This window comes from Oreochromis aureus, linkage group 23, assembly GCF_013358895.1.
Source record: "Oreochromis aureus strain Israel breed Guangdong linkage group 23, ZZ_aureus, whole genome shotgun sequence".
NCBI classification, from domain to species: domain Eukaryota; kingdom Metazoa; phylum Chordata; class Actinopteri; order Cichliformes; family Cichlidae; genus Oreochromis; species Oreochromis aureus.
The window spans coordinates 18,557,168-18,574,716 of record NC_052963.1 but is presented as its reverse complement, the minus strand read 5'-3'; the positions used below and the strand labels follow the sequence as shown (position 1 = coordinate 18,574,716).

Here is a 17,549-nt window from a genome sequence, read left to right as displayed (position 1 = left end):
ATCAGCAACAGGCCTGAGCTATAGCTGGTATTCATGTTAAATACGTGTTTGACAAACCCTGGGTCATCCTCACTGGGAGCATATATGTTGACAAGGCATACCTCCCGTCCGTCGATTAATCTGTTCAATAAAATATTATCTTCCCTTAGAGTTTTTGTAAAATTAACTTGTCTTTGGATGAGTATAGCTACACCTCTTTTTCTTCCTGATTAGTGTGAGAAAAATAAACTTTTTCTGCCCAGGACTTTTTTTCAGGTGTGTTTCCTGCAGTAGTGCTATAGAGACCCTTAACAATATAACTTAAAACTTTTAATCCATCCATTGTCTATAGATAAAATAATATTTTGTATGGAGAAGAGGATTAGGTAGGAGGGTGAGCCTCGAAAGATGCACTGTTGTCTGGGCTGGGAGTAACATGACTTTCAAAAGTGGGGGTAAAGGGGATCTATAGGCTAATTTCAAAGGGAAAGTAAGTTCTGCTGTTTGACTAAGCGAAGTAATGTTCTGATAAGAAGAAGACAAGAACATTACACACGCGCGCGCACACACACACAAGCTATTTAAGCAATAGCGGCTGAACGATTTTTGGGTTTTTGTTTTTTTTTTTTTCCCCCAAAACAAACTGATACCTGGTCTTTTGCCACCACTGAATAGCAGCACCGTGGCACTCTGGGAGTTCGGGATGTACCTTTGGGGTGAGTCACGAAGAAAGATTTATAAAAATAGTGTAAATTTTTAAAAAAAAAGAAAAAGAACAAAAAAAGGCAAACCCGGCCTTGTGATTCTAGTGGACCTGCTAGCTTTAGCTGTGTACTTGTATTTTTGCAGTTTTTCTGTTATTCAGCCCGCCAACACATATATTTAGCAGTTCTTGCTTTTTAAAGACACAATGAGTAACCACCCAGGACAGCCTGTACACGTAATTAACCACTTATTTATGAAGTTTTTGTAGATTGTCAACTGTTTTCGATGTTAGATGAACAGACACTAGCATGGCTGCTTGTGCACATGCAGGAGCGTGAACCTCTTGACCAGGGATTTGCAGTTTACCGGTTGTTGTTCTGCTTTTACACAGTTTGGGCATTTCTTGGAGGGAGAAAGGCAGAATCACCATCATTTTCTGACACTGTGCTTTGTGCTGAGTTGCCAGATGGTTCTGTAAATAGTTTTGCAACCGCATGTATAAAAAAATGAAATAAAATAAGAAAGAGTTTTGTGGAAGCACGATTACTCAAGAATGGCCTTCTTGAGTAATTGTAAACTTAGAGATCAGGTGTTGGCTATGAAGGTCACAGGAATGTGAGATTACTGGCTGCGTTTTTTGAGAAAAATAACGGTAAAATGCTTAACATTTTAGATGTGTGTTGGTGAAATTGCCAAGATTTGGGAGAACCGTTTTCCAAGCAATCTATTTAAGGCAAAATGTGCCTAATAACACAGATAGAAACAGAATAACCTCAGCTTACATCACTTCCTCCCCTCCCTGCGATAATCTCGATTAAGATGTGGTTTCTATGGTTATGAGCGAGTAAAACCGAGGGATTTAGGTGATAGGCCCTGAGCCTAGACCGTCAGGTTCCTCCAGTATCTCCGAGCTAATGAGTGGGAGCCCCCTCATCCTTTGGAAGGCCGGGCTAATTGTCAGTCAGCCAGTGTTTCCCTTTGTTTTATTTGTATGCTAGCATCAGTCAATGGTGTAAGGAGATGGAAATGGGATCTGCATCACGCTTTAAGGGAAGCAACCCAGATAGGGTGCTCTAAAGAGCTTCTCCCAGCAAGCCGGTCGCTATAGTAACGATAGACCCTGAATGGAGACCAGAGTGAAGCCTTTGATGAGGGTTTAGGCCTGTGTGTGTGTCTGTTGCTGCTGTGTATGTGCATCTGTTTATTTGTGTGTGTATGAGGGACTGTGTATGTTTTTGAAACTGCTGAAAGAACCTACATCTTGTCTTCTTTTTGTTGTTGTTGTTGTTTTTTTAATTTCCCCCTCCTCTTTCCTGCCTGCTCAGGGGACTGGACTCCGAGTTTATGTATTCATTGTGTGTCCATGTGTCCTCATATGGTTTATAATGGCAATATCACCAAGGGCTGCTCCAGGCCACCTGTTCCTATCACCAGGTGCCCTGTTGGTCTGATTTTTTTTTTTTTTTCTTTTCCCCTTCCCAAAGTCAACTCATTGAAATTCACGTGGTCTTCTGTAGGCCATGAGATGGGGATGGGAGGAGAAGCATATGTTTAAATGAGATTAATTATAACTTGAGGTTTGGTTTCAAGTCTTCAGAGTCAAAAGTACTGTTTAATTCTTCTTTTAAGTACTTAAAAGAAGAATTTTTAAAAAAGAATGACATGTCATCCAATCTGACCCCCTCAGAATCTGCTGGATTTTTTTGTTCAGTTATTTTTTTAGTATATTTAATGTAAATTTTTACTTTCACATTAGGAAAGGATGCATACTAGGAAGGATATACTATACTAGGTGAAATGTGGCTCATTTTAATTATTCTTTCCTGCATACAGGAGATATCCACATGAAAACACTGAGGCTTTGTTAAACTACAGCCAAATTAATTTTCCACTTAGTTCCAGGATGATTATTTCTATATCCTGCCCTGAGAATTAGATTCATACTGGAGGAATCACAGATACAAGATGAGCCTGATATTTAAATGTAGGGCAAAAAGAAGACCTTTCACATGCTACAACTTGCTTTGACTAGCCAAGTATCCTACATGGGGTGATATGAGCCTTGGAGTTTGGCTAAAATTCACTTTTTGAAGTTTCTCCATTCAATTATCAGGAAACTGATCCCGTATTCAAGGGTATCAACTGCTCGTGTCTGTTTCTGTGCCTTGTAGACATTGAACTGGAACTATTTTGGCTGTTCGAACTATGGTATGGGGATATTTTGAGCAAGAGTTCTTCAGATCTTCTATTTATGAGAAGCAGCCAATCAAGACAAAGTTAAGGGCTTTACACACTGGCCACGTGAAATCTGTGCAAATAATTTGTGCGTTGAAAATATATTTCGGAGTTGCTTGTTGTTAATAAAGCCCTTCATACGGACCACAGGACATAATTGCATCATATAGTTTTTTGGCTCAAGATTGATTTTTCAGATTTTTTGCGTGCGAATAAACAGATATGGCCAGTCAGACCACTGCATTTGCCGACAAAGTGCTCCCAGTTCAAACCCTCAATGGTAGTGAATATAAAATAATATGGAAATGGTAAAATAATGCTGTTATACCTTAGAAACACAGCCAGATGCTTCTCTGGGGTTTCGGCTCAATGAAATGATTTCTCTGCCTCCTCTAATGTTGTCCCAACTCTAACAAGAGCTCAAGCTGCCCCACTGACATCCTGAAATTTGTACCAATCAGGACCGCCTCATCATCACTTGATGTTGACTTCATTTTCTTTACAGTGCTTTGTCTTTTGTTGAGGATGAATTTTCCACAAAAACTCTTTTGTTGTGTATATGCGCTACACAAAAAAAGAGTTCAGATTTTAAAAAAAGGGGGAGTTTTTCCTTCCCACTGTTGCCAAATGCTTGCTCATAGGGGGTTGTCTAATTGTTGGGGTTCTCTCTAGTATTGTAGGGTCTGTACCTTACAATAATAATTGCCATATCACAGCTGTTGTTGTGATATGGCACTGCTGCAGGGCTCCATTTTCTTAAGCACTCCATTGAAGCAGCCTTTAATGCAGACACTAAACACCTTTTTGTTGAAATATTTCAGTACTGAGGAACATTTTAGCTATGTGGATGAACAGAATGACTCCACCAAGGATCAGTGTAACAATAGAGATTATTTTGAGCTGTGATTCATGCAAAGCTACTCTGAGTCCAAAAATAAAAAATATGCAGCTAAAAATGAGCGTAAAGGTGATGTTTTGATGAAAAATTGTAGGAAAAAGATCCCAGTTCATGCAAGCTTTGCTCTGACAGTCAGAAGATGAAACCAGTCCTGCAAGCTGTTTGGAAACAGAGGACTATATTCCACATTATAATTGAACCAGCATGTAGGCAGGTCTGACTCAACACCATATGGAGTCCAACACTGCAGAAGAGGAGAAGCAGCCTGTTGCCTCCACCTGTTGCTTGTTACGTCTGTTTTCTATTAGTTGAGATTATGTTGCCACGTTTTACTATTTTTCTACTAATTTCCACTGAATAAGTTCATTTGGTTTCCTGGATGGTCTCCTGTTGTTAACCTGCTCAGGGTGTAGAAGACAGCCTCCAGTGCCCTTTGTACCATCTGATTTATAATGCCTCACGATGCATCTACAGCTGTGTTTCCCGCACTAGATCAGATCTAAAAATATTCTGTGATGCTTGTGAACCTTTAATCAAAATCTTGGTCATCACATGAGCCCAAGGTTGCCTCAGGTTGCCCCATGTTGCAGAGCGAGTGCTTCCAGTTTGCAAGGCCAGCCATTATTGGGCTTAAACACACCATCCAATCAGGACTGTAGCTTATCGTTTTCTTTTGTGTGTGTGTGTGTGTGTGTGTGTGTGTGTGTGTGTGTGTAAAAAGCACAGGGAGTTTGGCTGGATTTTAGCTGAGTGTATATCAGTACATATGACAGGGAATTCCTTGTTCTGCTCAGTAGATGCCTGCAGTATAAGAACTGCAAGAGAAGCTCAGCATGAATGTTTTTAGTGATCTTTAAAGGTTTTCTGAATGCTTCATTTTGTTTTTTAATGTCAGAGAAGAGGGTAAAACAACATGAAAATAAGTATGTGGATATTTTCATGGATAGGAAATTAAGCGTTATGCAACTCATATTAGACTATTATAAACATTTTTTGAATGATAGTTGAGCGTACTTACAGTGCTATGAAAATTTCCCAATTTCTTAGTTAGTGCATTTTTTTTACACTTAGTCCTTAGCCCTGCAGCAGACTGGCAACTTGTCCATGTTGTACCCTGCCTCCTGCTCTGTGGTAGGTGAAGAAGGCTCCAGCTTTTCCATGACCCTGAATTGGAAGGAGAAGGTTGTGCCACCACTGGCAGTTGTCTTTGCAGAATTGTTTTAATTTAGCCACTTTGGGTGGTTTTCAAACATGAACGGCCTCTTTAAGTCCATTAAGTCCTTTGACTAGGCCACTCTAAAACCATTTTGTGGGTTGTTGTTTTTTTGTTTGTCTTTCTTAGCCATTTAGAGGTGGACTTGTTGGTGTGGTTTAGATCATTGTTCTGCTGCACAGCCCAAGTTCGCTTTAGCTTCAGGACAATAACTGATGGTCAGACATTATTATTCAGGATTTTCTGGTAGAAAGCAGAATTCATGGCTCCATCAATTACAGCAAGTCATTCTGAAGCAGCAAAGCGGCCCCAGACCATCACACTACCACCACCATGTTTGACTGTTGGCGTGATATTCTTTTTATGAAATACTGTGTTAGTTTTATGTCAGATGCAAACCTTCCAAAAATGTCAGCTTTTGTCTTGTCAGTACACAGAATATTTTCCCAAAAATCTTTGGGATCATTTAGATGTTTTTTGGCAAATTTTTTGGTGAACTCTCCCATGGATGCCATTTTTGCCCAGTCTCTTTCTTGTTGACTCATGAACTCTGACCCTAACTGTGGCAAGTGAGGCCTGTAGTTCTTTGGATGTTGTTATGGGTTCTTTTGTGACCTCCTTGGCTATGTCCATATGTATAGGGGTATTTTTTAAAATAGGGATTTTTCAGAGTGTGTTTTGAAAAATATCTCAAAAGCTGTGAAAAGTGTGCCAAATCATCAGGTAGTGATATAACGGTAACCGTGAAGAAATGATGGATGATTAAAAGCCACAGCGCACAGTCTTTTATCATAAAGGGAGATAAAAACGCACACCTTTGTCCACACGTAAATGCAGAAACGCAGTTTTCTGAAATCACAGTAAGAAATAAATAAGGATTGGGGCATTTTTACAGCACTGTAGATGAAGTTTTAACCACATGCTGAACAAATACGCTTTTAGCTTTCAGCTAAAGTCTCATTTATGTATTTTGGCCTTGGAGTTCTCCTGTTGGCAGCGTTACCATTTGGACATGTAGGGGAAATATTCAGTAAATGTTGGTGGGTGGGAGCAGGTTAAATAGTGTTTTTGTCACTGAATGGTGGATGTTACTGTCTAAAGAGCCCTGAAACGCTTTGAAAGTGGCCTAGTCATTGGCGTCTTAGCTTTAGCCTCCGACCATCTGTTTCTATACAGCGCGCAAGCTTTGAACACCCCCCCCCCCCCCTCCACTCCTGCCATCAACAAATACTCCAAAGTTCATTGTAAACCCCTCCTGGTACCCCCCCCTTCAACCCAGCTGACCACCGCCCCCATCCCCCAGCAGGCTAGAATCACACCACCCAACCCTCGTAACCCCCCCATCCACCACAACTCCCCCACCACCAGCACCACCTCCAAACAAGCTTCCTGGCAGCGGACAGCACCACCAATCATCACTCGGTTACCAAGGCAACCTCCCCCGGCAACAGCCGTCACTATATCATAGCAGTAGCGGAGAGGACGTGGGGAGGAAGAGGGGGGATGGCCGAGTCGTGGCTCTCAGCATTAAAGAGAGAGTGAGAGAGAGAGAGGGGAAGAAAGAAAAGAGGAGAAAAAAAATGGAGAACACACAGCTGCCCTTCAGCTACGTCGCATCGCACCAGCTGCTCCAGTCGCTGCTCTCTCTCACACACACACACACACACACACACACACACACACACACACACACACACACACACACACACGTCAGGCCGCTGAGATCCTGTATGCGCTCCGGCTTTGTCTGCATAACATTGCTGCTGGGCTTTCTCTTCATTCATTGATACATCTGTGGCCTCCGTGTATTTTCTTCATGTTCTGTCCTTGGATGCTTCACTAACAAGTCTGGCTGTACCATGCATCTGGCAGCGGGTCCATCTGTTAGCTTTGGGAGCAACAGATTGCTAATGTGCAACTTTTTTTCTTTGATTGTAGAAGCCGCGGTCGGGGGACACTTTCTAAGCAGCTCGTTTTCTAGATTTAAAATCCACCGAACTGAGAGGTTTATTACACAGATGAACACAATGGCAAAAGAGATAAAAAAAAAAAAAAAAAAAAAACATGCTACAGCTGCTGAGATTTTTAATTATATTTATGATCTTTTTTTATACGGCACTGTTGTTAACAGAGTTACAGAGTGCTTCACTGAATGAAGTTAAAAATGTATTATGGTGACGTTCCAGAAATACAACTGAAGACAAGGCTGAATAACAAAATATTAGACAGGATTTAAAACACACTACTTTAAGCCTTTTGATAAAAGAACATTATAAGATGAGATTTAAATGAGAAGTTTGTAATCTGGTTTGATTGGGCAGACTGGTCCACTAACTGGGAGCACTAATGGCAAATTATCTTTGTTTGCTAGCTGAGTTGCTTTCACCAATTTTAGGCCAGAGATACTTTTTATTTTGAAGGCGAATATTCTCTGTTTCCTGTTTGTGATCTCACCACTCAGTGAGTAGTTGGCGAGTGTTTGCAGGCAAGTTGGCGTCTTACCTGAAAACTAGGATTAGCAGGCGAACCTAAATTGCCCAAGGGTGTGAATGTGTGTTCCCTGTGTTGGCCAGGATAATTTCCAGCACCCTGCTGTATAAAAGCTGTATAAGCGTTTAAGAAAATGGATGGATGGGTTCTACAGTAGGAATGTACTCATCTAGTCCAATCCCGACTCAGAGCTGGATCCAGTATAAGGTGGTTTGGTTTCCTAGGGTGCTCAGGTGTAGCAGAGGGTCCGCTTTTCTGTGTGGTCAGGTGAGACGTTATTGCTGAAAAGCTCTGACAGCTGCGGTGTTGTCACTTGTCCGGTGCTCATTGGAAAAGCTTTTGTTGCACTATTATGGTAGCGAAATGTGTTGACACTGACGTCAGTAGGATTTCACTTATCAGCTCCCCTTTGCGAGTGAGTTTGTGTGCATGTGTGAGGAGGTGGGCACACAGTGAGAGCAGGTAAAGGTGAGAGCAGCATGCAGTCACCTGATGATTTTCACGCAGCATGTTGCACTTTCTGCAAATTAGAGACCGTCAACACTGCACTACAGTGCACCTTTGCACGTGCCCTTTTATTTGAGTTTAATACCATGTGAAATGACAATAAATCCTGCAAACTTATATTAAGTTAACTTAACTGAAAAATGAGTAAAAAATAGGAAAGCAATCTCCTTATGTCCACAAGAAATCGATGGGTATTTGACGATGACGTTATCTCTTTGGTTAAAACAGGTACTGATTTCCAGTTAAAGAAAAATGTTAAAAATGTGGTGATTCCCACCTCTACAAAATACAGTGAAGGCTCCAAACACTGGTAGTCTGGCTGAGGCCCACAGGTCCTTTGTTCGACATCCTTGATGTAGGCTATCCATTCTTGTTGATGAATGCAGTGAATATTGTGGATTATTTTAAAAAATGTAACTAGAATTACACTTCAGCGTGCTTTATGATATCAGGTTTTACCAAAAATATAAAATATTGTTTAGTTGTGAAGTATCAGTGCTGTCTGTATTAAAATACACACCGTCTCTGATGGTTTAAGCTCACTGGCCTCTCCCTGTGGTTTTGCAGGAAACCCCTCGTCACTTGGATGTGGAATGGGCGCTCTACAGCCACATGTCAACGCTGGTGGAGGTCAGATGTACCCGCAGCAGGTCCATCAGGGCATGCAGCAAGTGGTGGTATCTCATCCCGCCTACCAGGGGCAGCAGCACTTCTCCGACAACCCGCCCTACGCTGACAGCAACAACGCCAACTCCGGCTCCATGGCCTGCCTCTACCAGAACTACCAGGTGGAGCAATGAGTCATGTTTTAATCTGTGTAGTATTTCAGATGTTTTAGATGACATTTCTAATCACGATGGCACCTCTCTGTTGTGTCCACAGCAGGGGATGCTGCCGCACCCACAGTTCGGGGAGGAGCAGCAGCCCCAAGGCGAGGGACTTCCAGCGGGTACGCCTAGCTCTGACAGAGCCCCCGGCGGAGGGCCAGAATCGGTGGACGCCATCTACAGAGCTGTTGTGGACGCAGCCAGCAAAGGCGTGCATGTAACCATCACCACGACAGTGAGCGGGACGACACAGGCGAGTCCGGTGCCTGCCCTCAGTGCCATGAGTGCCTTCACTGCCTCCATAAGGGAACCCGTCAACCTCCCCCAGGCAGTCAGCGCAGTCCTGCATGGGCACCAGGAAGGGGAGACCATACCCCAGCAAGCCAGAGCACGGCAGGTTAGGCCGGGGCGGGGTCAGAAGAACATGGATCCAGGGAAGAGCACTCCGGATGGCCCTGAAGCCAATGATTACTTCCGTTCTCCTGGACGTGGGACTCCCAGGGGGCAGTGGGATGGGGAGACTCATCATGGGGGAGGCTTTGACAGTCAGAACAACAACAACGCCTGGGGTGGTGAGGAGTTCCTGGAGTGCTCGACCCAAGTAAGGAGTAGTCCCTGCATGGAGAGACCTGCCAGTCTGGCCCCTGCTCCACCCTGCCCCACTGAGGGGTCCAACGACCACGGCCTGGCGATGGCCCACGATAAGGCCTACCTCGATGATGGCTACCGGTTCAACAACTGTGGCCGGGCACCAGCCAACTACAAGGAACGTCTGGAGCAGACTGTGGAACGTTGTGCCCATCTCAACGGCGCCACGCCCCACTTCAACACCCGGAGCTATGGAGAAGTCCTGGGCCCCCCGCGGCAGGATGACGACCAGTCACCCAGCTCCTCCACGAGCCTGGAGGGCCCTCTGGCCACAGCCAAAGACTACAGCCACTACAACGGCCACTTCAATGGAATGGCACCCAGCCCTTCAGACACGAAGAGCCTGAGCAGTGAGGAGGACCTCCGGCAGCCAGACTCGCCCTCGTCGGAGCTGCTCCACTACCGGTCCAGGACCTTCAACATGGGAGAGCTGGTCTGGGGCCAGCTGAAGGGCTTCCCGCCGTGGCCTGCCAAGCTGGCCGGGGACGAGCAAGTGCACAGTGCTGCCATGCAGCTGCGGGAGCAGGCCAAGGTGAGGGGCCGGGGTAGTCTGTCACCACCTGTCACCATTTTACAGGCCAGCACCTCAGCCTGAGGAGGCTATGAGCAGCAATCCCAGTATTAAAAGTTTCACCGAGTCTTGGATTACACTGAATTATCTTTTAGTTAAAGAGAGCTGCTTGCCAATAAGTCGAGAATAACTTGTATTTGACTGTAACTTTCAATTATTGCAGCTTTGAAAAGTCAGAAGGAAATAGAGCTTTTTAAATTTCTGTCCAACGGCCATCAAGGCAGATGGACTCCAAATTACTCAAAAAACACATCCACAGCTTTACCTGCCAAATCAGAAGTGCAGAACAGAGCACGTCCGACAAACGGTGACTGCCAAATTATCCGCTAGATGCGCCGAAGCGATAAACTGGAGTTCAAATTGAGCATCAGTTCCTGGTGCTTGGTGGGAAATTTTCAGTCTGGTGCTGAATGTGCTCAAATTGATTCCTCTTTTCTTTGTGCAGGTAGAGCCAGAGAAGCTGAAAACACTAACTCATGACTTGGAGGCATTTGACCGCGCCGCCAAAAGAGGCCTGAAGTAAGTAACCTCGCCCACCACACTGGTGCTTCACTAATAATATAAACCCACCTTTGCTGTAGTTTGAGCTGAGCGAGGCCTTTTTGTGCTTCCTTTGATGATCTTTATCCAGAGTGGCATTGACACCTAGTGGTTAAAGATGGTGTCCTGCAGCAAAGGAGAGGCAAACATTTGTTTAAGTGAAACAATAAAACTTTGAACACTTTGGGGCAAATATAGACCATTAACCCTGAAGTGACTGAGCTAAAATGACAGAGGTAGAGTCAGAATACTTTATTCAATGGCTCTGTTTCCAAATATTACACATATACAGCTTCTTTTATCCAGGGTAGATATTAAAAACTGTTGTAGTCTTTTATTTCAATAATCCAAAAATTAAAGCTTTAAAGGTATGTTTAAGTGACCTATGTGTTACAGCACACTCGTATCATTTTATCACCTTCATATGGACACATTGGAGGTTCTGTAATCCTCCGACCAACAAATTATGATGGAAGTCATCACAGTGTATACTATAAACTTGTGCATATACTTGTATATAAACTTGTGTCAAAATATTAAGAGTGTAAAATTACAATAAGATCAAATAGTATATATAATCATATACTTCCCTGTAACTTCTAAATTATCTTTCCTACGCTGCTTTATCTTTTGGCCGCTCCCGTCAGGGAATCATCTGCCTCTATCTCACCCTAACGCTAGCATCCTCGTCTGATGCCAACCCTCTACATGTCCTCCTTCACTACATCCATGAACCTCTCGGCACCATCTCCAAACCATAGATCATAGCAAGTCTCACTCCTGCATTACAACACTGGGACATTTTCAGTTAAAGAGCTATGAGAAGTTCATTTGAAACATAAATATACACCTCGGTCACATAGAGGTGAACCAGCTGCTTCTCCGGTCAGTTTCCTCATCCTGTAGATGGATTCAAGTGTGATAATTATTTTTTAAGCTTCCTTTTTGTTGTAGTTTATAATTTTAAAGTTTTCTTCTGCTTAAAAGTAAATAATATAAATATTGTCTGACAGACCGGGGAAACTGAATAATCACTTGGAAGCTGCTATCCACGAGGCCATGAGCGAGCTAGACAAGATGTCGGGCACAGTGAGTATTTGCGCTTTTCCTCTCTTCTCATGCACCGCTGTTTCCCCCGCATTCACCACCACACCGTTTCCTCTGTGTGTGCCGTCAGATCCCGTCGAGAGATCGTCAGGTGAAGCTCCCCAAGCCGAAGAGGAGGAAGATATCCAGATAACATTGAATGTGTTGGCCCAAGAACGTCCTCAGAGCCTTTCGGAGACTTTGTCCGTTCAGCCTTGATGCGATCTGAGCTCTCTAACAGGTGCTACACGTGGACTTTGAGTGGTACATCGTTGTTCCATGATATCAACTTGACTTAATGACTGACCACAGAAGGTGCTGGAAATTCCAATCACCACTACAGTTTATAGACTGTAGGAAAAAAAACATGAATACAGAAAAACATTAAAAACGGTTGCAATTTGTCTACAGCTCACTGAATTAACTATTTTTTTCTAGTATAAGATAGTAAAATAAACAAAAAAAGCTACAAGCATTACCTTACATATTTAAGAAAAATAGACAGTCCAAATATTTCTGATACATTTTCAATATGTATATAGATAATCCTGAAATTTCATGCTATTAAGAATTGTATGTAAATATTGTACAATGTCATGTACAAGCGTACCTAATGCACATTTTATCTTTTATTGTACAAAACAAAGCAGAAGTGTACCAATGTCTTGGTTTCTATTCAGAAATGCGGTCGCATATGGCCGCATGCATAGGATAAATAAGAATACAGCCTAAAGCTTTTATATGATGAACTGTAAGACGTGCTGTTTTCTTTTTTCTTTCTTTTTCTTTTCTTTGTTGTTTTATTTTTTTGTAAGGGAACAGCGATGAAACTGACATGAGTTCACCATAACAGTAGTCACTCCAGCTAAGTGTTCATTTGTAATGGGGAGAAAAAACAGTTCAAAAAACACAGAATGAACTTTACCAGCAGAAAGTGTTCAGTGTCCCACCCCACCCACACCCTGTATCCCTATCCACCCACAGCCTGTATCCCTACCCTCCCACTGAGACCCCAGCCAGCTCCGCCAGTCACCACGTTGACAGGAAAATCGTGTTACTTGGTTTGGTTCTGGGTTTATCAGTTGTTGTAATTTATGAACAAAAACTTTTTTTTGAGTGTTTTTAGAAGGAAAAATCCACCCACAGACACTTCATTTTCCAAAACCTCCACAATGATTGTTTTTAGAAGAGGTTCATTCATTTGAAGTAAAAATGATGGGAAAAAAGTCCTAAACATGTGTTGTCCAGCTTCTGAAACACCAAGACTTTTTTTATGTTGTTGTAAATTAAATGCTATTAATTAATGTTGGACTTCAGAAGTTGAGCTCTTTCTGCCAGCGTGCTTACATACACTGTAGTTAACTCTACTGACTTTACATCTGCTGGCTGTGCAGAGTTTTTAACTGGAACAAGTATACATTGCAAAACAGGTTTGAACCCATTTTAGGCTACAGAAATTGGTGGATATTGGTGGTCTTGGTGCATCTCTGAAAAACCTCCCCGATTTAACGATTTCAGTGGTTTGGGGCTGAGGTTTTTTGTGGTTTCTGAGCTGCGGCACAGAATAACGGAATGAGGAACCAGTTTTGAGGCTGCGTAGCGTTGGGTAGCAAGTGAGTTGGGGTTATTTCAGTGGCAAGAGATTAATTTTGAACAGAATGTCAGGGGGTGCATGAGTGAAATATCTGAATTTCTTAAATAGCCCATCCTAAATTCAATAGCATGAGCAGTTCCAACATTGGGGTTGGCCATTTTTGGTTGCCTTTGGACCATTGGTCTTTGGCTAGCATTTATAGATTTGGCACCAGATAATATGACCCTGAGCTATCTTGTCCTGTCTTAGATGCCTTTAGCTTACCTTTAAACGGCTTTGAGAACCCCACATAGGGTTGCATTACACAGTGACACAGTAGCTTGGGGTAATTTCAGTGAACACAATTTCCAATAGTAGCCCAGCCCATAATCTCTGATGTCAGTGGTTCCAGCTTTGTGACTGGCAATTTTGCAGTGCTGTTGGCAGTGGCAGTCTTTATTTTGTAGAAATCTATGGAATAGGCGTCAGATTTGGCGGCAGCTTAATGGATGTAGCGCAGCCAGTTCTGCCTTGTTGTGTCTTGAGGACCAGCCCGCATTTTGACACTTTTAAACCAAATGTAATACAGTATTAGGTATTAGGTTGCAGAAGTTAGGTTGTAAGTAACTTCTTACAGTAGCTTCTCCCACCAGTGGGTCCAACTTTGAGACTGGCATTTTGTTTTAGTGTTTGTTTTTTGTTGGGGGGGGGCATGCTAATGCCGTGCTAATGCCAATCTTTTTGAGATCTATACAAGTTGTTTTTTGAGGGGCATTCATCTGTAATACACTGTAAAACAAGAGGTATTTCCGGTAGTAGATACTGGGGGTTGTACTTAGGGTTGGGGAAAGTTCTCTGGAACTACAATTATAAAGAGTCTGTGTGCCGTCGGTTTGAAATCACTGTGCATTTCATGTAGTCCCAGACATGTGCTTCTCCAAGTTTGGGACCAGTATTTTGTGTTGGAAATGCATAGAGCTGGTTCTAGATTGGGCACTAGCACCTGCTAATTGGGAAATATGTATCAGTGGTCTAATTAAGACTTTTTCTTCTATGTCCTCTTTTATGAGGTTTTGGTTGACATTATTTTAAATCTGCAGATGGCATAGCTGGATGCTCTGTTGGCATAGGGTTAACTTCATGTCATTCGAGTGCTTAGATGTAAAATGGCTATTTTCAGGAGAAATCTTTTGCTCCCTGATTACTGAAACCATAAAAGTCCATCGCTACATGCATATAAACACACTGTGAGATGTTTAGAGACTCATCCTGGTCCATTTTCAGTATGATGAGTAAAATAAGCCCTGCTTTTAGATTTGAAAGCTTTAACTCTCATTGTTGGAGGTCAAAAAACCAGAAACCACTACATCTGAAAATGCAGACAATTTCAGTTTGCTTTGTGTTGTAATCACAAACTTTGGCCAGTTATTAACATGGGTGGATTTTTCCTTTAGCAACAAGAATCACAGGCTGCATTGAACGATCATGTCATTGATTGTCACGATCATATTCTCGTGCTCGTTTGTACAGTGACTGTTTTTATTTTTGTTCTCCACGTATTTTTACCCACAGCTTTCAGTAGAGTAACTGAACTCCGAGGCATCTGAAGCAACACTAACTGGGCTTTCAAGAGCAGTGAAAGCGCTTTTATTTTATTTTGTTTTTCCATTTTAGGGGCCTTGTTGTTTGTTTTTCATATTGATGTAAATTATTTATGTACAGTACTCCATATTTATTTTAAGCTTTACAAATATGCTAGATGGCAATAATACTACCAAGAGTTGAGAACTCAAGCCTTATATGTGTATATGTATGTTTTCTTTCCTTTTTTTAACAAGTGAATTGATCATGTATTCAGTCCATTACAAACAAAAAGGTCATATTCTGTCTTATTTAAGAAGTGAACGTTACAGATAACAGTCTTTTTAATTACAGTGAGGTTTTCTGGTCTTCATGTTTTTACTTGTTACAGATTGTGTCATGGTAGAGAAAAAGAGCATCTTATTTATGAATATGCACATCTGATGTTGGTAATAAATGCAGTTTGAACACTACAAGTTATCAGCGTTTGAAGCTGAGAAGAAGAATCATCACTCGATCGGTCTGACAGTATTGAAAACGGATCAAAACCACCAGGAATCTCTACGGAATAACCAAGTGCAATATTACCAATCGATGGCAAAGATCAACACTGCGAAACACTGCATCTCTCTCATTGTTCGGACTCTTCTGTGTTGCCTTTTTTGCTTTTCTTTCTTTCTTTTTTTCTTAATAGTCATCTTTTCTGATGCTCTAACCTGAGAGCAATGAAGTAGAAATTGATGTGTAGCTTTATTTTTACCCACCAGCCACAACCGTTAACCCAATTAGCCTCAAAGTTTGAACTAGAATACTGTTACTTGAACTTTATACGCAAGAACTCTAACAAATAAAACGTTAAAACCAAATAATACACTACTGAAAGAACAGATTCCCCTTTGTCAGTCTCTAAAACAAGGGGTGCACCATTATTGGCCAAATATCCATACTGACACTGGTATCGGCCAAATATCCATATGGACACTGGTATCGGCCAAATATCTGCATCTTTGGTAGATTTACAGATATTGGAGGCCAATATTTTGCAGCAAAGCACTAAAAAGACCTTTTAAGCAAATCAGTTATTTTACCTGACATCAACGGTGAAATTTGGTGCAACGAAAACAGAGAAAAATATATATAATTGCCCTTTGAAACATCATTTCTGTGCTTCCCAGATGAAAACACTACTATGACTACATATCCATAACAAACGGAGCCTCTAAGTCAAATCTAATTTCTGCATTGTTAAGTCAAGTTGTACTGTATTTTCCAATGAGATGTCTCTCTACCTTTTGGTGTTTTTGTGCACGCTGAAAAAAAACTGTGGATGTTTTTTTTGTTTTTTGTTTTTTAAAAAAGGTAATTTTTTTTCTTTGTTTTTCTCTTTTGTTTACTGTTAAAAATATCAGTATCAAACACGAACACAAGGCATTGTTGTTACCTTCACGACGGCAACAACAGAAGCAATACCTGTGAAGAATGTGTTTAAAAACACGTCCCCGTTATTTTCAGCGTGCACCCTTTTGAGAGTCTTACTGTAAACCTTCGGAGGAGATGTCCTCCAGCCGTTTTCCAAAATGTGACGTTTGCTGTGGAGAACATGTGAGCTCTTTCGGTAAAGTTCATTCTGCCTCTTCTCCCCCTTCTCTCCACCTCTTTTTAAAAAACAAAACAAGTTATGTTTTATTTTTTGGTTTTTGTGCAATGACATGCAGGTTCCTGCACTTGTGACCGGAGCCCCATGTGTTACAGATCTGTTATCGGTTTCTTGTAATTCGTGGTCAAGAGTTCAAAGCATTTTTTGTGTTTGAGGTGGTCCGTGCTGTCTATTTTACCCTCCCGTCTCCTTCCACCTGTGATTGTGTGAGGTGTGAGTGTGAGTTTTATTTTTTCCAGTGTTTGTTTCTGCTCTTTAAATCTCCCACCCTTTCGTTGTCAGTATTTTGTTTCTTCAACTTGTAATTAAGTATATATTTTCTCACTAATATATACTTTACAAAAAATAGACCTGCGTGAAGTATGATGTGCACTTGATTGCTCTTGTTTATTTTTCTTTATTTGCATTAATGTGGGCTAGGGATAGTTTGTCAGAGTCCATTATTTTGAGATTGTTTGGACTTTTTTTAATGGTTTGATGTACGCAGCATTTTTTTGTAAATATTGTGAAACATTACAGGTCATGCAGTGATGTAACATTTTGAAAAATGTTGCACAGATGTTTAAGATATTAAAAACATGGTCACTCTTACTTGAATTATCTGATTTGTTGTGCATTTTTATGCCTTTTTGTGGAGGTTGGGTGCTTTTTTCCCCCCAAGGTTTGTTATTGAATATTTCTAAGGGAATTTATTGAGAAAGTTTGGAGTAAAACCACGAGTCTAGTTTAAAGCTTGTTGTACACTGGCCTCTAGTGGAAAAGCAGGAAAGCACACTTATATGCAGGGTTTTTATCATTAATGTTAAATATTACTCTTTAAATATCTGCTGTTTGTCACTCTTCAAATTCCCCCCAAATTTACCTAAATCCACACACACAAAAAGCCCTTTTGCTTGAAAAACATCTAGCTAGTAGACCTACTCAGCAGCCCTAGACCTCCTTTTTTATTAAATGTGGATTAAATGTTTATGTTTTTCAAAGTAGTCACAGAACATTTAGTCACATTTTTCACGTGGGGAATACTACATAAAGTTGAAAT

General features: G+C 41.6%; 1 protein-coding gene across 3 annotated transcripts in view; it reads left to right on the top strand.

The window, feature by feature from the left end:
* The window catches only part of LOC116316408 (methyl-CpG-binding domain protein 5), a 45,963-nt gene extending 28,862 nt beyond the window's left edge, over positions 1-17,101 (top strand). For 2 of the 3 annotated variants that reach the window (XM_031734966.2, XM_039606681.1), the window contains exons 6-10: positions 8,595-8,815; positions 8,910-10,034; positions 10,519-10,592; positions 11,627-11,702; positions 11,791-17,101. In XM_031734966.2, coding sequence (XP_031590826.2) covers positions 8,595-8,815; positions 8,910-10,034; positions 10,519-10,592; positions 11,627-11,702; positions 11,791-11,853 — 1,559 coding nt within the window. In that variant the 3' untranslated portion in view covers positions 11,854-17,101. The remainder of the gene's footprint in view (positions 1-8,594; positions 8,816-8,909; positions 10,035-10,518; positions 10,593-11,626; positions 11,703-11,790) is intronic. The other variant, XM_039606682.1, reaches the window with a different exon arrangement.
* Positions 17,102-17,549: the final 448 nt, after the last annotated feature.